Source organism: Notothenia rossii (genome assembly GCF_949606895.1).
Source record: "Notothenia rossii genome assembly, chromosome: 11".
NCBI lineage: Eukaryota > Metazoa > Chordata > Actinopteri > Perciformes > Nototheniidae > Notothenia > Notothenia rossii.
Window position 1 is genome coordinate 54,880,726 of NC_136910.1, and position 22,500 is coordinate 54,903,225.

Genomic DNA, 22,500 nt, shown 5'->3' on the forward strand with positions numbered 1-22,500 from the left:
CGTTGAGGGAGCAGGGAGTGGAGGAGACGGAGATGTTGCTGCTGAGGAGGAAGTTCTTCTACTCGGACCAGAACGTGGACTCCAGAGACCCGGTCCAGCTCAACCTGCTCTACGTACAGGTACACCAACTACCCACAAAGTTTGGAAATCCTTCTATAGTGAGTCAGTTGTTCTCTTGATAATATTTTGTGTGTGTGGACAGGCCCGTGATGACATCCTGAACGGCTCTCATCCAGTCTCCTTCGATAAGGCCTGTGATTTCTGTGGCTATCAGTGTCAGATTCAGTTCGGAGACCACAAGGAGGACAAACACAAGCCTGGATTCTTAGAGTGAGGACCGCATTCATACTCACATATTCACAGGTTTTTCTTTTGAATACACCTGTTTATTCATTTGATTCTGGTTATGCTTTTTACTCCACAGTTTAAAGGAGTTCATTCCCAAAGAGTACATCAAGAACAAAGGAGAGAAAAAGATCTTCCAGGTAAGATCGTCACTGCGTCTTCATCTGATTTTTCATTGATACTAGCCAGTGTTTCCCCTAGGATGGAGTCATAGCAGTGGTGCTAAGGCACGTGGGCCCAGCCTAATGTGAGCGCGGAGCGCGTGGAATCTTTGAGTGCGTGCGAAGTGCGCCCGCAAGAAAGGCTCTTAAGGCCTAGTGCCAGGGCCGGTTCTAGACAATTTGTTGCCCTAGGCGAGATTTTAGGTGAGATTTTATATATAAAGATGAAATAAAAAATCTCTACAAAAGACAAATACACTACAAAAACAGAAACTTATTGACAAAGGTCATACATGTCAAAATGGCTTCAAACGTATTCAGTATTTTATGAACATGTTTAACCTCACCTGAGCTGTTTAACAAGTAATAGATAGATTCATATCATTCATATAATACATGAATACATGTTTATCTCTCTCGGTCTGACAGCAGAGGACTCTCCCTCCACCTTGTTGTTGAAACAGCTCCTTATTTCTTTTAGAGCAGCTAGCTAACCAGATGCTAACAACAAAAATACAAGTAACCGGTGCACGCTCTCTCTCTCTCTCTCTCTCTGTCTCTCTCTCTGTCTCTGTCTCTGTCTCTGTCTCTGTCTCTGTCTCTGTTCTCTCTCTCTCTCTCGTGCCATACATACATTACACACACCCTCCCGAGCTTGAATGACACACAGAGACCAATCGCGGGCTTTGATTTATGATCGGTATGGAAGTGGCCATGTCTGCAGGCCACGTCATGTAGACAGACAGTCACCCCGTGTGAGGCAAACGAACATTTGCGCAGCGTTGCGTTCACGATACATAATTTAAAAAAAAATCGCCAGACCAGCAGGCCACTTAACAGGCCTGGCCATCGGGAAACCTCCCGGTCCTCCCGATGGCCAGTCCGGGCCTGCCTATCACTTACATATAGTGGCAATGTCTCAAGATTTAGCAAAATACACCTTTTTGAACATACAGCAACACAAATACTACAAATCCACATAACAAACAATCAAAAAGGGTCAGCACTTTAAATTATTATTATTTATTTTTTTGGGTACCTGGCTGGCGCCCCCTAGCAGCGGCGCGCATATTTCAGCAGCAACGCCGCTATTTGTATATAGGGGAAACACTGCTAGCTATAGTGATCAGACTAAATGTAGCTGTTATAATATTCATTTGTCGCTTGAGAATAAACTCAGATTTTGTCACGGTATGAATGTATTGCCTTTTAAAACATCCGCACTGAGCAGAGAGGAAATGTTGATCCCTAACCCAGAACACATACCTGTACTATAGCATGACAAATGTCCACAAGTCATTAGATTCCACACATTTAGGAACAATGGTTTGTATTTCAGGTTTGCTCTAGTCCTCTGATTGTTCCTTTTTTCTCTGCAGGCTCACAAAAACTGTCAGAACATGACGGAGATCGAGGCCAAAGTCAGCTACGTGAAGCTGGCCAGATCCCTGAAAACCTACGGAGTGTCCTTCTTCCTGGTCAAGGTGGGATAAAAAAACGTTCAGGGGCATCTGTCCACTGGTGATTTGCTCCCATCACGAGTACACTGAAATAGCAAAAAGATAAACCCAGAGCAATTGTGTAATATCCTACAATGTGCTCATACACCAGCAAACACACACACACACACACACACACACACACACACACACACACACACACACACACACACACACACACACACACACACACACACACACACACACACACACACACACACACACACACACACACACACACACACACACACACACACACACACACACACACACACACACACACAACCCAGTCGCTGACTTTTCACATTGTTCTTAGTTCCTTATTCTATTTATAAAACTTTTTTTATATAAGTGTCATAAGCTGTCTTTAATGTACTCATAATTATTCTTTCCATACAGCCCCATTTTTCACATTTCCTGGTTTTGGTTTTCTTATTACAGGAAATTGCACTTCTACCCCTCTTTTGTTGCATATAAGAAAACAAACAGAATGTCTTGCGGGCCACCAAATACTGCAATAAAGGGGAACATTTGTATTTGTATCTTAAATATTTGAGACGTATTGAAATATGAGGCCCATATTAAACAGCTGTGCAAGAACTCCTTCTATCCCCTCAGGAATATCGGCAAACTCCGCCCCACAGTCACTCTGTCTGACGCCGGAAAGCTAGTCCACGCCTTTGTCTCCTCCAGGCTGGACTACTGCAATGCCCTCCTCACCGGGATCCCTAACAGAAGCATCCAGAAGCTCCAGTACATCCAGAACAGCGCTGCAAATACGATCATATCACCCCCATCCTTAAAGCACTACACTGGCACCCCGTGGAACTGAGGATCGAATTCAAGTTCTCCGTCCTCACCCACCAGTGTATCCATGGAACTGCCCCTCCCCCTACCCCCTACCTCAAGGAACTCCTCACCCCTCATACTTCCTTGCGGACTTCCCGCTCCAGCAAAACCAACCTCCTCAAAACCCTCCAGGACCAAGCTCTGTACTATGGGAGACCGGGCCTTCTGCTCGGCTGCCCCCAGTCTGTGGAACGCTCTCCCGGACCACATGAGAGCACCACAGACCGTGGAGGCTTTTAAAAAAGGCCTCAAAACCCATCTGTTCAATAGAGCCTCTTTTCCTAGACCTTTTATTTATTACTACCCTTTTATTTATTTGTTATTGTTCGTTTTTACTGCTTTTTATTCATTCTTCCGTGTTGTGTACTTTATTTTGTTCCATGCTCACTGCTTGTAGCACTTCGGGATCTGAACTCAGATATGAAGTGCGTTATAAATTATTAAACTCATTATTATTATTATTAGAAATAGTGTCAAAATAGCGCTGCCAAAAATGTATTATCTCAGGGCATGAGTAGAACATGTGACTTAGGTGACATGGAGATGACATCTGTCACACTGGAAACATTTCTGACAGGCGGATGTTAGAAAAATGAACGCTGTGTAAACGTAGATGTCTTTAACACACCTGGTGTTCCTTGTCCTGCAGGAGAAAATGAAGGGCAAGAACAAACTGGTGCCTCGTCTGCTGGGCATCACCAAGGAGTGTGTGATGAGGGTGGACGAGAGGACCAAGGAGGTGATCCAGGAGTGGAGCCTGACCAACATCAAGCGCTGGGCCGCCTCGCCCAAGAGCTTCACTCTGGTGAGTAGTAAGAGTAGTAAGAGATCATGTCCGAGTGAACAGAAGCAAGGTAACCAGTGTAACATCTCGTATAGTAACACGGTTTGGGGAGTGAGAAAGAAAGACATGATGGATTTGAGCAGCTGAAGTGAGTCTTTTGCAGCTAACTACTAACGGTGATTTAAAAAAAAGAAACGGGAGACCAATTTTTGATTTGATTTATTTTGAATGTGTAAAACAGTAATAAAAATAATGAAATGAAACATGAGAATTATGATACTATACAAACTTAAGCAGTGTCAAATTGATGAACAAAAATCTTACTGACTTATAAATTATATATATAAACAAATGATCTACTTAATTACATATCTGAAAAGGGGTGGGAAGAAGTTTACACTTATTTAATCCCACCCCTTCTCCCAAAAACTAAATTATATATAAAAAAAAAAGATTCTTAAAGAAATACATTTCTTATTGAAAAACAAACAAAACAAAGACATCAAAACAATAAACAAATAAACAAATAAACAAATAAAAGATCCAACAGAGGCTTTGAGAGGAAAAGCAGGGATGTTGTTACAATACAAAACAACATGCTGACTCCAGTGGGGTTTGAACCTGTGACCCCCTGATCCGAACACCAACACACAACCCACTGCACAAAACGACTCATTGTTGTTATTAGGGAGGCGTTTGGCGCAGTGAACTAGTGCGTTAGTGTTTGGATCAAACCCCACGGCAGTCAGCATGTCGTTGTGTCTAACAACTCACATGTAATGTAATGTTGTTGATGGTCACGTGTGTTTATGTGTTTTTATTCTCCCTTCAGGACTTCGGGGACTACCAGGACGGGTATTACTCTGTGCAGACCACTGAGGGGGAGCAGATCGCTCAGCTTATTGCCGGCTACATCGACATCATCCTCAAAAAGGTAACAGTCAGCTTTATTTTGGGACCAGCGTTTGGGATTCAAATCGTCAATTTGGTTTAATTGTATTTTCTATATCATGGACGCCCCTCTTCAGTCTTCTCCTCATCACTTTCCCATCAGAGAGAAACACGTATTACCTTAACAAATGTTTTGTCAAGCTGTCATGAGGTGGACTTCTTAATGTAGAAAAAGTTTGTAACGGTATCTAGTAGCTGTTTGAATTTAAATCCTACTTAATAATATTAATGATAATGTAGTTGAAAGCCCTTCAGCTATACACCTTACTGTATCTAATACCAAAGGGACGCTTTGTTTGAATCAACCATCACACCTCTTTCGTAGACAGGAGAGATATCATGTATTAAACAAGTGTTTGAAACATTATTAAGACTATTTGATATTCACCCTTAGAGCATTTGAGCCAAGGGATATGTCCACCACTGTCCTAGAACATCTGCATTGTGTCCAATGAAGGTTTATTTGAGCCTCTCTTGAATCAGGATTCCTTAAAAATGACATTTCCTATCGTCCATTGATGTCTCTTCACAGAAAAAGAGCAAAGACCACTTTGGCCTGGAGGGAGATGAAGAGTCCACCATGCTGGAAGACTCCGTGTCACCCAAAAAGTAAGTGTGTGTGTGTGTGTGTGTGTGTGTGTGTGTGTGTGTGTGTGTGTGTGTGTGTGTGTGTGTGTGTGTGTGTGTGTGTGTTATTTAAAGCCATCTGATCTGGATTCAGCTCTGTATTTACTGAGAGGACTGACTGGAGCACAAAGGATGCTTCAGTCTGACTTTATTGAATCTCCATTAGATGGTAGCAGTTCAGATTCTCTGTTCAGAACATGCTTTGGGTCTCAGATGATGTTGTTGGAAAGCCTCTCAGGTTATTATGGTATGCTGAGTCATAAAGTCTCTGACAGGGTGGACCAACATCTTTGAGCAGATTTTTAACAGGTGGAGCAGTTTTGATTTTAAAGCTGTTAACACTTTTGAAACATATAGTCTTATTCTCTGATTGCCTTTATCTCTGTTAAATTGTATATGTAGTCTTGTATGTGTTCAACAGAGACATATGTTAAGGATTTACATATCAGCTCTGTATTTACTGAGAGGATTGACCGGAGCACAAAGGATGCTTCAGTCTGACTTTATTGAATGGCGGGACTGTGTATCTCCCATTCGAGGGGAGCATCTCTTCTCATCTTCCGTGTACCCTCCACAGGTCCACGGTGCTGCAGCAGCAGTTCAACCGGGTGGGGAAGGTGGAGACGGGCTCCGTGGCTCTGCCGGCCATCATGAGGTCCGGAGCCGGGGGGCCAGAGAGTTTCCAGAGGGGCTCCATGCCTCAGGCCAAGCAGCACATCACCAGTGGACAGATGCACCGAGGACACATGCCCCCTCTGGTAAAACAAACATGTCTTCCAGTGACAGGAAGTCATAAGAATAGATTACATTTGTATAGCGGGGACCCAAGGCCACTTTACATATTGTATATAATGTAAATACTATATATATTGTTTTTAATGTTGTTATAGTGTTCTTAAAATAGTTCTTTATCTGTGTTTTCAATTTTTATGCATGACAACATCAAGTCAAATTCCTCGTACGTGTCCACCTGTTTCTGAATCTTCTGAATCTGAACAAACAAACAAACAAAGAAATAAGAGGGGCAAATAATAAAGTAATACATTAAATGCAAATATAAAACATAGCAGTTGGAGTGGAAGCAGGGGGACTGTGATGGGTTAGGGGTCAAAGGCCATGGTGAACAGGTGAGTTTTTAATGATGACTTGAAGATGTCCAGGATCTCTAGATGTCTTCCACTGACAGGAAGTGGCTTGCAGTATTGAGAGACAGACGTTTACATCGTTGTGCATACCAACTATGTGCAATATATATATGCCGTTAATAACTGTGCAATATATACCTACTGCTTTATCTTCAGAACTGTTACAGGATGTGTATTTTGTAAATTGTGTAATTTTTTATTTTTTTTTGTCTTTAATATTTGTTATGCATGCTTCTTATGTAACATTAAAGGGGACCTATCATGCAAAATGCACTTTTTGATGTCTTTTATACATATATATGTGTTTTCTGCTGTAACTATGCAAATGTCCCCTCTGTGGGACTAACAAAGGGATTCTGATTCTGATTGGTTGTGTGTGTCCACAGACTTCAGCTCAGCAGGCTCTGACAGGAACCATCAACTGCAGCATGCAGGCGGTGCAGGCGGCCCAGGCCTCTCTGGACGACTTCGACACGCTGCCCCCCCTGGGAACTGACGCTGTGAGTGTTCACTTCCTTTTCTGCTAATACAATAACAGTATGATATCTACATCTGTGTCACCAGAGGATTTATTTTCCCTCCCTTTTTTTAAAGGCATCCCAAGCCTGGCGTAAAAACAAAATGGATGAGTCCAAACATGAGATCCACTCCCAGGTGGATGCCATCACAGCCGGCACAGCATCCATGGTGAACCTGACTGCAGGTAAACACTGTTCCACGCTCTCTCCTCAGTATTTGTAATACCAGTGACGTGGACCCCCACCATGTTTTCTCCTGACACACTGCTTAAATGTTTACCATGATCCACATGTTGGTCCGGATTATTTGTTTTAAATTCTCATTATCAATTCACAGCTTCATAGTTTCTTCTTGCTTTCTTGAAAAAAAAGTTTTTCCAGGCCACGGTACTTTAAACTTGACATGCAGGCGTCCTCTCTTCTTCAAAACTGTTCGGATTGCTCTGGCCTCGTCATCCGTTCTGCGGTGAGGTCCATTTTTAGGAAGCTACTCACTAGTATCAGAGCCAGAGTGGCACACCTGATAGAGCTAGCTTAAATGTACCATTCAATAAGGAGGCTCTACAATGACCAGTCTATTGCCCCATCACCCCAGTCCTCAAAGACCTCCACTGGCTTCCTGTCTCCCATCGCATCAACTACAAAGTTCTGGTCCTCACCTACAAAGCACTCCACCATCTGGCCCCCCCCTTATCTCACAAACCTTCTCACTCCTTTTCAACCCCCACGGTCCCTCAGATCCACCGCAGCCGGACTCCTATCCATTCCCACATCCACACTCTGCAGCTTTGGGGACAGAGCCTTCTCAGTGGCAACTCCTAGGCTCTGGGATTCCCTCCCCCAAGATCTCCGTGACTCTGAGTCCCTCACAGTCTTTCAGTCCCGCCTCAAAACACATCTTTTCAACTCTGTCTACCCATAAGCCCCCCCCCCCCTCTCAATCAACTTCCTCTTGACTGCCTTTTTATTTTTTTATTTTACTATACTTACTTCTTTGCCTGTCCTTGTTTGTCTACCCTCCCTCATACTGTAAAGCGTCTTTGAGTTGTGAAAAGCGCTATATAAATAAAATGCATTATTATTATTATTGGTTAGGCGGTCATATGTTTCCTATCAGCATTCTCCACACATAGGCCTACAGGTGAGTTTGATTCACATGTTATAGGTGAATGCAGTTCGGCTTTCTAACTAACATGGAGAGAGAGCGAGGGGTCAATTGTGTGGGCTTCACTTGAAAACATGTGGGGCTTATACTCTGCATCTTGAGTCATTAAAAACAGATGTTGAGATAGGAACCAGGAGGAGAGTTCACTCCATACATCAGACGTATTCAGAAGCATACAACGTGTTTAAAAGGCTAAGACCAGATCCTCACTCGAGCCTCAGAATGTGTATAGTTTTGCTGAATTGAGTCATATCTGTCTTCACTTTTTTCATTGTTTATTTTATTGTGCACTAGTGGTAAGGTAAGCTTTATTTATATAGCACAATAAATAAACATAATGGGATAACACTAGTGATTGTACCTGTCCTCAGGCGACCCAGCAGAGACGGACTACACAGCGGTGGGCTGCGCCGTCACCACCATCTCCTCCAACCTGACGGAGATGTCAAAGGGAGTGAAGCTGCTGGCAGCGCTGATGGAGGACGAAGGAGCCAACGGGCAGCAGCTGCTGGGAGCCGCCAAGAACCTGGCCTGCGCCGTGTCCGACATGCTGAAGACCGCCCAGCCTGCCAACACCGAGGTACACACACACACACACACACACACACACACACACACACACACACACACACACACACACACACACACACACACACACACACACACACACACACACACACACACACACACACATCTGGGGGTGGACATATGTTGCAAGAGTCCAAAATGCCATCATTACTCAAACCATAAATACGAAATCTTTGAATGATGCGAACAACGTCCCTCTATTGGTCAGAATAATGTCCCTTAGTCACAAGGGATAGGAATAAGATGGGATAAGCTCTCTGTATCACACATACACACGCACACGCACACACACATACACACACACACACACACACACACACACACACACACACACACACACACACACACACACACACACACACACACACACACACACACACACACATCTGGGTGGACATATGTTGCAAGAGTGTGTGTCTAAGATGTGTTTTTGTTGCAGCCTCGTCAGGTCCTGCTGCAGGCTGCAGGAAACGTGGGCCAGGCCAGCGGAGAGCTGCTGTCTCACATCGGAGAGACAGACCACGACCCACAGTTCCAGGTGTGTCCGTCTTTTTCTTTTGTGTGTGTTGATTTAAGGAAGGGACAATACAAATGTATTAACATCAGCACTAGGGTCCATCAGGCCATATTTTGCCATATATCTGCTGTCCCTGGCAGATAGCACATACAAGAGCACACAAGCACAGAAATAACACATGAGCACAATAACAGCACATATTAAAGCACATCGTCACCTTTATTCATGCTTTATTCTTTCCATCTAGCATTTGCAAGACAAACTTAAAGCCTGCGTCACACTGTCCCGAAATTGAGACCCGATGGACACACGAATATGAAATTGTGAATTTCGCACGAAGATGGCCCCGAACCACACACGAAGGCAACATTTACATTACATTTAAGACATACACCTGCAACGAAAGTAACACAAACAATTATGTTAAAGTATTATGATACTGTACTGATATTTTCAGAGTTTGTTCTTTACTTTCTCCGTCTTTATATGTAGAAGATATTAAGCTTTCTCCGTCATGTTGTTTCCATAGCAACAACAACTTCCTGTCAACTCGCCTTCAAAATAATATATTATATCCTTTTCAATTTCACAGAACACAAATTGGGTTATTTACCTAATATGTTTACATGATTTTGTTGTGCAATTAACAACAAGATGGACACACGATAAAGGAAATGTTCAAATTCGGCTCTGATCGTAGCAACATCGGGACATTCGTGAGGGCATCTTAAGCCATCGTATGACCGCCGGTGGAGTTTCTCAGGCTCCGGTAGCAACTTCGTGAGCGGTGGCAAAATATTTGGCATGCCAAAAAATTGCCGATGGACCTTGTGAAGGTTCATTTTCGTGTTGAATTCGTGTGTCAATTTTGCCCTTCGTAAGGCCATCGTGAGAGCATCTTGTTATCATCTGTGCCATCGGGCATTCGCCCCGATCAGGGTGAGGGTGAATGCCCGATGGCACCGATGATAACACGAAGATGACACGGCTTGACAAGATGCCCTCAAGAGTACCTTACGAAGTTGCCGCTCACGAAGTTGCTGCCGGAGCCTGAGAAACTCCACCGGCGGTCATACGATGGCTTTAGATGCCCTCACGAATGGCCCGATGTTGTTACGATCAGAGCCGAATTTGAACATTTCCTTAATCGTGTGTCCATCGGGTGTCAATTTCGGGACAGTGTGACGCGGGCTTAATGGAAAGCACTTCATTCAATGAGTCATTTAGTTATTTAGGCTATAAGATTCAAAAGAGCCATCGAAGACAACTTCCAAACCTATAATTATTTCTCCTGGTAATGTGGGAAACCTTTTCAGATCTGTGAGAACCCCTTTTTTTTCCAGCTTCCTTCAAATGTTAACTTTGATATTGAAAGATGATATAACACCCATACTTTCATTCATTTAAAACGGCTTTCACAGCACAACTTGAGCAATGTTCTCAGGTTAAACCCAAAAGAAGGAGAAAGGTAAAATAAGAACATACATCTCTGGTTGTTTTATAAAAGTGTATCCCGTGTTGCTGCTCTGTTTCATGTGTATATTTGACAGTTTCTAGGTAGAGGATCTTTCAGGGGTGCCACGAGGAGGGTCACCTCTTATTGTCAAACGATGGTAACAAATGTGTCCTAAAGACAAGTGTTTCATTCTCAAAGGCCAATCAAGACAATCTCGTAGTCAACAAAGTAGAGAAATCCTCTCCAACAAAATTCTATCTGTCAATCATATTTCAATCCAGCTTTAGACTTGGATTATCTTTCATTCTTAAAATGAAATGTAGCTGATACTGAATGAATAAAATTAACACCAATGTTAAAACCTTTCACTGGAGGCAGCAATAAATGAATAAGCCTCATCACGTTTGATTATATTAACCATTACAACCTAAAATTGTTTTTTTAATTCCCTGCAATATCAGTAGATCTTTTTCAACTAATATTGTGAATGACTTAATTTATAATCTATGTTAATCCATCACTATCATCCGTCCCTGTGACGCTCAGTGATGCTAACCGCGGTGTGTTTGCTGTCTGCAGGACATGCTGATGCAGTTGGCTAAAGCTGTGGCTAGCGCAGCAGCCGCTCTGGTGCTGAAGGCGAAGAACGTGGCTCAGAAGACGGAGGACTCGGCCCAGCAGAACCGGGTCATCGCTGCCGCCACGCAGTGCGCCCTGTCCACCTCTCAGCTGGTGGCCTGCACCAGGGTCAGTGGACCTCACATGTTTATTTCGATTTGCTTATTAGGATCCATGTTAGTGCTAGCATGGCTCTTCTTCCTGGGGTCCACATATATACAGTCAAACATAAACATAACATTTCTTATTGTGTATTTAACAAGAAGAAAAAAAGGTCCTTTCAGCTGTCTTTAAGCCAAACACAAAGTCAAACAATTCCTCAACATTTATGAACACATTTCTAGTAATACATGGCAAACATACAGTAAGTCCTTGTCTGAGATAACCTTAAAATGTGTGTTATCTATCCTGCAGTCTCCGACATATTTAACTCCAATTTGAAAAAATAAATTACGCCACGGAAGATTTTGAGTTTCTCTATTCTCTATATAACACAACTTATAGATCATAGTGTACTTACAGTATACACTGATACAGTTCAATTAGGATTTCAGAACATTTTAAAAGTATGAACGGATATTGAGTATTAAAGATTTGTATTTTATTTTATATATAAATATATATTTTGTATATACTTTTATTTATTTTACTAACTTACCAATTTACTTACTTACTCATTTACTCACTTACCTCCTTACTTACTCACTTACCTACTTACTGTACTTACCTCCTTACTTACCTCCTTACTTACTTACCTACTTACTTACTCACCTACATAATTACTTACATACTTACATACTTACTTACTTACTTACTTACTTACTTACATCATTATTTATTTATTTACTTACCTACTTACTTACTTACTAACTTACTTAATTTCTAACCTACTAACTTGCTTACTTACCTACTTACTCACCTACATACATAATTATCTACATACTTCCATACTTACTTACTTACTTATGAATTAATTCCTTCATTTATTTATTTACATATTCATTCCTTCATGTATTTATTCGCCCTTTCTCCTCGCCCTTTCTCCTCCTCTCCTCACTCCTACACCATGTCTCCTCTCTTCCAGGTGGTGGCTCCGACCATCAGCTCCCCGGTGTGCCAGGAGCAGCTGATCGAGGCGGGGAAGCTGGTGGCCAAGTCAGTGGAGGGCTGCGTGGAGGCATCGCAGGGGGCCACTCAGGACGAGGGGCTCCTGAAACAGGTGGGCTTTGCTGCCACAGGCGTCAATCAGGCCCTCAACGAGCTGCTGCAGCACATCAAGCAGTACGCCAGCGGAGGACATCCTATTGGACGCCACGGAGAAGCCACCGACCGCATCCTGGACGTCACTGAGAACATCTTCAGCTCCATGGGAGACGCTGGTAGGTGCAGGGAGCTCAAATCAGGAAATACAGCTGGTTATCAAAATGTTAAGATAAGAAAATATGTATTTATCCACATAGGGAAATTAGGTGGCAGAGCAGCAATAGCAACACAATACAAAGGGGCTTAATTGGCATGACCACATTTTAAACATAGTATCGCCAAAGCCTTCCGCACAAGGCGTTATAACAGAACAAAACAAAAATCAACACTAAACATAAATATCAACAATACATGTGGCTCAACAGCATAACACAAAACATATAGCACTAAGAGACACAGGAAACACATAGAAGGTAAAAGTACACACAGGGATAAATATATTAAAAAAACATATATATATGATTATAAGTCAAATCAAGCAATCTGATTGGTTCTTAGCCGTGATATAATGAGCCTATACCACGGGTAGAATTGTAGTTACTTTTCATAACAAGTCAGTATCCCTCCGCGTCTGAGAACAGCTACAACCGTTACAACTGTTACATTACGTCCGTTACGAAACCAACTAACTAACTACCAAAGCTTAAGATGGAAACATGTAAGGGATAAAGTGCAGCAAGGACTTACTGACCGTTGTTAAGGACGCTCACATCTGCAGAAAGAAGTCCGGTCGATTTAACTGTATATAGTTGGGCTGAAAAGCAAACTGCATGCCGTGATTCGGCCCAACTGCTTCGCATCGAGCCGAACCACGCCCCTTAACTGTGATATAATGACCATATACCACGGCCTGTCGTGAGCTATTGCTTAATTATAAAAATGTATTAAGTAAGATATGATACACCTTTATTGATCCCTGTAATATCTGAAATGCAGGTGTTAAAGAAGGAATAAGATTGAAACAGGGGATAGGACATGTAACAGTTCACTCACATATTAGAATATAAAGGAAAGGATGTTAGTATGTAACGGTACATAATACAATGTTATTGGTAGAGCTGTCTGCATGCATACACAAATGAATATTTATGAATATTTCAAAATGTATAAATGTCTCTTTGCAAGTGCTGTCAATTTACTCCGGACCATTTGCTTCAGATCAACAAACCGCTGTGTGATCGCTTGATTTCTATATCTCTAAGAAAGGTATTGCAGATGAGAACTGAGGTATTCTTCAAGAAAACACAGAAGCATTTTTTTAACATGTAGCGACCTGCTCAGTATGTCGGGTCTACCTCACACTTATTTAGTTTGAGCTGTTATGAACACTGAAGCGTTAAGAAGTTTTGTCATTTCGGAGCCTCTCTCTATATACGTATATATGTAAGAATAAATCGCAAACTGAAAAAATAGCCATATACTTTAGATGTATTAGAGCAGGGGTGTCAAACTCAATTTCATCTCGGGCCACATCAGCATTATGGTTGCACTCAGAGGGCCGGTTGTAACTTTAAGACTAGATAAAAATACTTATATGAATATTTAATATATATAAAATAATTTATTATATTACATTATTGCCTCTGCATTGGATTATTATGGGATAGAGTAATAACTTCATAATTAACTATGTCTGAAAGCTATGTCTAGGGCAAATAATTGCAAGTCTCTTCAGTGAGAATGTCACAAAATGATTTAAAAAGAAAAGACAAATTCTGGAGAAAAAAGTCAAAAAAATATATAAAGTGACATTTTAGGAAAAAAAGTTACATTGTGAAGAAAAAAAAGTACAATTTTGAAGAAAAAAGGCCAATTCTCAGAAAAAAAGGCATATTTGAGATGCATTGTGGGACATGTAGTTTATGGGCAACGTGCTTCTGTCAATCGGCATGTAACCGTATAATAAACATACAATATTCTTTGCAAGCTCTTGTGGGGCCACATGAAATGAAGTCACGGGCCGTATTTGGCCCCCAGGCCTTGAGTTTGACACCCCTGTATTACAGGATGAGATATATTGAGAAAATCAAATATGAAGAATTATTTGTAACCATGTATATCAATATTGCAACAATATTTAAGGGTTGACTCTTGATGCCTTCATAAAATATTAACAAAAAGAGATTGATTAAAGAGAGATTTATTGTGGATAAAAAATCATCAGTGATGTGGAAGTGATAACTTCGCGGGTAAAGTCAATCTGGTAAGTTAAAGATATTAACCACATTTCTGTAATGCAGGAAAAGACACCTATGAAGTATAACAATATTAATACATACAAAATCAAACACGTTACTTAGCCTCAAGATTCCAAAATAATAACGATATATTTTTCAGCCCTACATGTCCATTTTTCTGATTGATGAGATCATTTCTCTTCCCCTCGTCCCCTCTTCCCCTCTTCCCCTCTCTGTAACCAGGTGAGATGGTCCGTCAGGCCCGTATCCTCGCCCAGGCCACCTCCGATCTGGTCAACGCCATCAAGATGGACGCCGAGGGAGAGACCGACCTGGAGAACTCACGCAAGCTTCTGTCCGCCGCCAAGCTGCTGGCTGATGCCACCGCCAAGATGGTGGAGGCTGCGAAGGTCTGCCTTTTCTCTTTCATTCGGTCTGCGTTCAACACCATGAACAAACCTCTTCATTTGAATGAGTCTGTTCTTTATTTTTTTTATTGAACTGTTTATTTTAATTTGTACAAATCAAGACATATCCTGACGTAGGACTTTTCCATCCAATATGGTAAAACAGAATATGAAATAAAATAAAGTAAAATAAAAAATAAAATAAAACAGTTACAAGTTAAAATAAGGAAATCAATAAGATAATTATAATTTTTTTAATTAATAATAGTAAAGTAAATACAAATAAATAAAAGCATTTTACACAAGGAGTGACATCTTCAGCAGAGCAGGATCGGTTACACGGTTACACGGTTACACGGGGACATTGTCCATAATGTTCTTTTGAATTTAGTGTTATTTTAATAATGTGTAATGATGTGTTTCTCCCCAGGGTGCAGCAGCGAACCCCGACAGTGAGGAGCAGCAGCAGAAGCTTCGAGAGGCAGCTGAAGGTCTGCGTATGGCCACCAACGCTGCCGCACAGAACGCTATCAAGAAACGCCTGGTCAACAAGCTCGAGGTAGAACAGAAGGAGAAAGAGCAAAGCCCAAACTGAGTGACATTTACCATCCAGTTTGCATATAACACGGATTTATTGGAATGACTGGAGGAAGATGGCTTAACATGTCCTCAGCCGCTAGAATGAACAGGTTTTTAAACAGTGTAGCTTCAATAGTGATGGATGGATTTGAATACACCTCACAAATCCAATTTTCATTTATTTTTTATTAAATCTCTCTATCATTCCCTAAAATAGATGCTCCCTGTATTTTCGTACATTTTTGTATCATAGGTTACACAGAAAATAAGAAATATTGTAATTGCTGTTCTACATTAATTAAGGAACAATCTTGTTTAAAAAACTCCGAGCTTTTTTACTTAATTTTCTTGTTTTCTCAGTTCAATGGAACATGTTTAGACCTCTCCTGACTTGCTGACGTGAAGCTCATTCCCAGTATTAATGATATTAGCTGCCAATTTAGTGCCACCACTTATTTAACCACCTATACAACTTTAAATATGTTTGTTACAGTATATAGAGACACTGTTTTAATTCGGCTTATGTATGCTTTGTGTTTCCTTTCAGCATGCAGCCAAACAGGCAGCAGCAGCGGCTACTCAAACCATCGCTGCCGCCCAACACGCAGCCTCCTCCAGCAAGAACCATGCGGCGCAGCAGCAGCTGGTCCAGGCTTGCAAGGTAACATCTTCTCAATGTATACATCAGGTTTACAGACACAGTGGCTGAATCTCAAAGTTTGACCTATTTTTCTTCATGTTTACCCTTTTTCTGTTCTCTCGGTTTCTGTTTTTTCCTCTCACATCTTTGTTTGCACCATTTTAAGTCCAACACTGATAAACGTGATCTAGTTTTGAGGTCTAACAGTCTTAATATATATATACTACACTGTATTACAATATAATGATAATATACCATTCGGACCTCTCCCTTTCGGTTGCTGTTTTTGTCTCTAAAATGCGTAAATGTATCACTGGAGTCCCTCAGGGCTCTGTGCTGGGTCCCCTCCATTTTTCTCTGTTTACCAATGCATCTTGCTCTGTTGAAAAACATGTTATTTAAAATATTTTAGCTGTTTTGAAGCTGATTTACCCACATGTTTCTTGCTTTTCTGATTTTGTATCTTCATGGTTAGTTGCACTTTGTCAGGCACTTTGTATAAAATCGTCAACTAAGTGAAATGTAATATAATGTGTTTGTTTGGTTTGTGTGTGTGTTATCAGATGGTGGCAGAGCAGATCCCTCAGCTGGTTCAGGGGGTCCGGGGCAGTCAGTCTCAGCCCGACAGCCCGAGTGCTCAGCTGGCCCTCATCAGTGCCAGCCAGAACTTCCTGCAGGTGACTGACACACAAGCAGCTGATTTAACTCATTGAACACGGGAAAAAACGCTAGATTTCACCAATAAAGTACAACAGTCTGCGGGAGAACAGTAACTGACATCTAACAGAACAGTTCAGTTATAGTGGTACAGCTGTGATACATGCAGCTACACACAGATGTGTCTTTAGAATCAGAGGGGCGCTCTGTGCGGCGCCTCTTCCTGGTTTTATGGTTATGTGATTGGTCCTTTTGTCCCTCCAGAACTCTTTGTTTGAAACATGCTAATACTTTGTGTCTCCCTCTCCACCAGCCTGGTGCTAGGATGGTGACAGCCTCCAAGGCCACAGTCCCCACCATCGGAGACCAGGCTTCAGCCATGCAGCTCAGCCAGTGTGCTAAGAACCTGGCCAGCGCTCTGGCTGAGCTCCGGACCACCTCACAGAAGGTACTGCACAACTTTAGTCCATTGTCTTAATCATGGGGACTCACCCCAACATTCACTAGCATGCTTTTAGATTTACACAATGACAAGTTGTATAAATTAATCTCAGTTCTAACTTCTACTACAAAACAAGTTCTTCAGGCCTCATTTAAATTTAATGTTGCACAAAACACAAAATATTCCTGATATGAATTGGTCGGCAGTGCTACTGTATGTGTGGCGGCTCAATCCCCGGTTACGTTTGAGTCGCCGAGAGGCTAAACTTGGCTATAAAGAAGAACTATGGACTTTCTATGGAAGAGAAAGTCCATAGTGAAGCAAGATAGTTTTTGGGATATTTAATAAACAAAATCATAACATAGTAACTATGACAAAATGGTCTACAGAAAAAATGACAGCACAAGCTCACCCTCTGTCATCCCCCCTCGACATGAAACAGGTGACTCAAATAGACAAACCACATCCATGTGACAATTACCGGAAGTGCTCAACAAACGAATAAAAGTGACGTAAACAAAAAATAATAATAATAATACAAATAATAAACTTGGGCTGAGTAGCATTATGGCACCTACAGTGTGTTTTAAGTAAAGGATGGGCCTCATGCAGGAACATCTTTGTATTATTATCCAAAACTCCAAGTCAGTTTTAGCAAGCGCTTCAATGGGAAAACGTTTCTCAGAAATGGCCCCTTAAATCCTGAGTAAATGGCACCTCTTCATATGGCATGGGATTTTATTTTTTAACAATTTTGAGCTTTTCTACAAAACAAGTTTTCTATATAAGAAGTTTTATCTCCTGTCAATTATTTTAAAGCCTGTCGCTCAGACAGACACCTCACGGGTTTGTGTGTTTTTGTGCATGCAGGCTCAGGAGGCGTGCGGTCCATTGGAGATAGAAAACGCTCTGTCCACTGTACGAGGTCTGGAGAAGGAAATCCAGGAGGCCAAGGCTTCAGCTAAGGCGGGGATACTGAAACCACTGCCAGGAGAGACGGTGAGACACACACACACACACACACACACACACACACACACACACACACACACACACACACACACACACACACATACACACACACACACACACACACACACACACACACAGATATTATGAACAGTATGGCTGACAGTGTGTGTCCTCTCTGTGTCTCAGCTGGAGAAGTCCTCTCAGGATCTGGGGAGCAGCACTAAGGCAGTGAGCTCAGCCATGGCCCAGCTGCTGAGCGAGGCCACGCAGGGCAACGAGAACTACACCGGTGGGTGCAACATCAAAAAGAGACACTCATACCGCAAATATTAATATATGAAAGAAAGCCTACAAACTACTGCTACATAAACTTAGAAATTAAGAAACATTTTATTTGTAAAATAGAAAACTTAAATGGACTTATAAAGATCATAAAGACACCCAAAGTGTTCCAAATAAAGACATAAATATGACATTTTGAAAAATCATCATATGTTTAAATACAGACAAAATACACTGAAGAACTTTAACATGTATTTATATTTATATACAGGTTTGGAAGTTAACTAATTATTACAAAATCGTTAATTAAGTCATTTTTTATTTTACGAAATGACCGTTTTATTTTGTAAAGCCAAACATTATACCATTATTGTTTTGTCATCAAGACAAACAGTGCAGTCTTGTGATTGGCTGTTCTAATTTCTGTTCTATTTCAATGAGCCAACAGCCAATCACACCACTTGCCTGTTTTCTGATATAGAATTATCAGCTGATAATAATTAGCTGCAATAAGCTTTTTGAGGCAGAGCTGTGTTGTTCTAATGTGATTGAATGTAAAGCTCATGTGACATTGTTTCTGTATTTATTAATGTTGTTATTCCTTCACCCAGGCATGGCAGCCAGAGATGTGGCCCAGGCCCTGAAGTCTTTGGCCTCGGGGGCCCGAGCCGTCGCCGCCACCACCGAAGACCCGGCGGCACGCAACGCCATTCTGGACTGCGCCGGAGACGTCATGGACAAATCAGCCAATCTGATCGAAGAGACCAAGAGGGCCATCGCCAAGCCCGGAGACCCAGAGAGTCAGCAGCGACTCGCCCAGGTGAGACCCAGGGAGGGGGAGAGAGAGAGAGAGAGTGTGTTTAATCCCTGAGAGCTCATATTCATAAAGCTTTCTTGTTTTTAAGGGGTGTAAGAAAACAAGCTGTTGGCCGACTTCCCAAAGTAGTATTGATTTCTGTTTTTAAAGTTCTGATTATTATCTTAAATCCAAAATGTGTGTGTTTGTGTGTGTGTAGGTGGCTAAGGCAGTGTCTCAGGCCCTGAACAGGTGTGTGAACTGCCTTCCTGGTCAGAGGGATGTGGACAACGCTATCCGAACTGTGGGCGAAGCCAGCAAGGCTCTCCTGTCCAACTCTGTGAGTAATACAGATTGAATCACTAACAATGTGTTAACAGTGGTGAGATGAATGCTTCTTCTCACTGAGGTTTGTGGCTTTCCAAGTGAAGATCCTCTCTGTGAGGGGACCAGGGCTCAAAGACTGTTGTTTAAAAATAAATAACAAAACTGCAGATGGGGTCCAAAATAACAAATACTTAAATATGGGTGCAGCTCTGCTAATGGGACCAGTATAACAGCCATGTTAATGTCGAAGCTTTTACGGTTGTCCCTTTCTGGAAAGCAGTATGGTATATAATCTTTAAAGCTGCCCAAAGCCATTAAAATATCATCACACTTCTTTCAGTCTTTGCAAAAAGGGATTTGAAAACTTCATCTAAACCTCTCTTTGCCGGTTTCTCGGTTTCTATGATATATCTCCAACACATACTTTGTTTTCCTTATTATTTTTGCTGTATTCTTTACCCAAAAACCGCATTCACATGAATGACAACAAACCAGTCTGACTAAAAAATGTGCATTAAAATTTTGAGTTTCCCAGATGTCAGTGCTACTGTATAGCGACCTCTTGTTCCTTTGTGTCTCTCATGTTTCTCCTCTCTCTCTCTTGTTAGTTCCCGTCCAGCGGCAGAAGCTTCCAGGAGGTTCAGGGTCAGCTCAACCAGGTGGCGGCCGGTCTGAACCAGTCTGCCAATGAGGTGGTGCAGGCCTCCAGAGGGACCACGCAGGACCTCTCCCGCGCCACCAGCAAGTTCGGACAGGACTTCAGCAACTTCCTGGATGCTGGTGTCGACATGGCGGGAACATCCCAGGTCAGCATAACGACAGAATACTTACAGGAAGTGATACTGCCTGTGGCCAGAGGGGAAACGGGCCCAAAAGGTTTCAGCATGAGGACTTCCTGCTGCTAACTTCCTCTTTAAATCCACTGTGGGAGGCCTCTGAAGTATTTCATGAGATACATGAATACATCAGAGAAAAACTACATATTATAATATGGGTCATGAAACTAATTCATGATACATTTGCGACACAATTTGGCCATATGTATGAACTTGAAATAAGGGTCAAGTGATAGGGTTCTCTCTATTTAGCTAATTAACACATTTATGGATGAATTAGCTGTTTCTAGTATATGTGGTAGCAGAATGGTCAAAGTCAAATTAAGTCAAAATAAATAGTTTAATTTCAGGACACAGTTGTATGATTTCTGTACGTCCTTTCCTCCTGCAGTCTAAAGAGGACCAGACCCAGGTGGTGTCCAACCTGAAGACCATCTCCATGTCCTCCAGCAAGCTGCTGCTGTCGGCCAAAGCCCTGTCCACTGACCCCAGCTCCCCCAACCTGAAGAACCAGTTGGCAGCCGCTGCTCGGTAACACACACACACACACACACACACACACACACACACACACACACACACACACACACACACACACACACACACACACACACACACACACACACACACACACACACACACACACACACACACACACACACACACACACACACACACACACACACACACACACACACACACACACACACACACACACACACACACACTGCCCCTTCAACAGACATGCAGTCTTATTTAGAATACTATAAGTTAGACAGAAATTATTTTAAATGGCTTTACATAATCTTGTATCTCTCTGCCTTTCATATACTGTTACAGTATATGTTCAGAATCAGGTTTATTACCAGGTAGGTTGACATGTTGAAGGAATTTGACTTGATGTCATGGTGCATCCAAAATGGTGGAATGAGCTCCCCATTGACATCAGGACAGCAGAAAGCTTACACACCTTCCGGCGCAGACTAAAAAAACTCATCTCCACTTCGAGCGATAGAATTACTAACAAAGCACTTATATACTAATAAAGGACTGGCTTATCTAAAGTCAGTTGAGTAGCACTTGAAATGTTTGGCTCTATGAAACCTGATGTACTTATATGATTCTGTTTTCTTCAAGTTTGTATCTTGTTGGTCGAACGCACTAATTGTAAGTCGCTTTGGACAAAAGCGTCAGCTAAATGTAATGTAATGTAATAAATGCATACTTAAAAGTAAAACAAAAATTAAAAACACAGATAGAATTGAAAGATTGTAAGAAAACTATAATATTATTAAAAAATCTTAAGAATAATAAAAAAATATAGCAGTATTTAAATAGAAATAGAATGGAATAAAATTCGGCAGTAATAAAAAAACACAAACAGATATTTTGTACATTCGGTAAATTAATGTAATGCATAGAGATGATGTGGCTGAGGTAAAGTGTCAGTGGGGGGGGGCGGGCTTTACAGTAACTGTACACACACCTCTCTGTCTCACGTCTCTTTGTCTCTGTGTCTGCAGGGCAGTGACAGACAGCATCAACCAGCTCATCACCATGTGCACCCAGCAGGCTCCGGGTCAGAAGGAGTGTGACAACGCTCTCAGAGAGCTGGAGGTAACAGCAGAATATTTTCTCTTCAACCCTCAACCCTGAACCTGTGAGCAGGCCCCTCATTGGGACTGCTCTCAGCTGTATGTGACGTCTTTAGAAGCTTCTGTGCGAGCTGTGATATTGCACTGTAAGAGCCTGTGTCCATATAGTGCTTTTTCTATGGGAGAAAGGCGCCAGGGGGGTTTCTTTCATCCAAAGATTTCTGAAAATCTGACATACTTTAAGCTCCAAGTGCTCAGAGCGCTCGGAAAAAAAACGCTGGTTGCATCGCTTTTTGTATATTAA

The 22,500-nt window shown here is 41.9% G+C and overlaps 1 protein-coding gene across 2 annotated transcripts in view; it reads left to right on the plus strand.

Moving 5' to 3' along the window:
- The first annotated feature begins 6 nt into the window (after positions 1-6).
- Positions 7-22,500, plus strand: part of tln1 (talin 1) — a 58,641-nt gene continuing 36,147 nt past the window's right edge. The window contains exons 1-27 of one of the 2 annotated variants that reach the window (XM_079659433.1): positions 7-119; positions 203-330; positions 425-485; positions 1,886-1,990; positions 3,504-3,659; positions 4,471-4,572; positions 5,122-5,198; positions 5,794-5,974; positions 6,748-6,861; positions 6,956-7,064; positions 8,416-8,624; positions 9,072-9,170; positions 10,700-10,762; positions 11,185-11,352; positions 12,308-12,602; positions 14,907-15,073; positions 15,501-15,629; positions 16,197-16,310; positions 16,853-16,966; positions 17,260-17,394; positions 18,259-18,387; positions 18,547-18,649; positions 19,254-19,462; positions 19,659-19,778; positions 20,374-20,571; positions 20,993-21,132; positions 22,125-22,218. In XM_079659433.1, coding sequence (XP_079515559.1) covers positions 33-119; positions 203-330; positions 425-485; positions 1,886-1,990; positions 3,504-3,659; positions 4,471-4,572; positions 5,122-5,198; positions 5,794-5,974; positions 6,748-6,861; positions 6,956-7,064; positions 8,416-8,624; positions 9,072-9,170; positions 10,700-10,762; positions 11,185-11,352; positions 12,308-12,602; positions 14,907-15,073; positions 15,501-15,629; positions 16,197-16,310; positions 16,853-16,966; positions 17,260-17,394; positions 18,259-18,387; positions 18,547-18,649; positions 19,254-19,462; positions 19,659-19,778; positions 20,374-20,571; positions 20,993-21,132; positions 22,125-22,218 — 3,606 coding nt within the window. In that variant the 5' untranslated portion in view covers positions 7-32. The remainder of the gene's footprint in view (positions 120-202; positions 331-424; positions 486-1,885; positions 1,991-3,503; positions 3,660-4,470; positions 4,573-5,121; positions 5,199-5,793; positions 5,975-6,747; positions 6,862-6,955; positions 7,065-8,415; positions 8,625-9,071; positions 9,171-10,699; positions 10,763-11,184; positions 11,353-12,307; positions 12,603-14,906; positions 15,074-15,500; positions 15,630-16,196; positions 16,311-16,852; positions 16,967-17,259; positions 17,395-18,258; positions 18,388-18,546; positions 18,650-19,253; positions 19,463-19,658; positions 19,779-20,373; positions 20,572-20,992; positions 21,133-22,124; positions 22,219-22,500) is intronic. The other variant, XM_079659434.1, reaches the window with a different exon arrangement.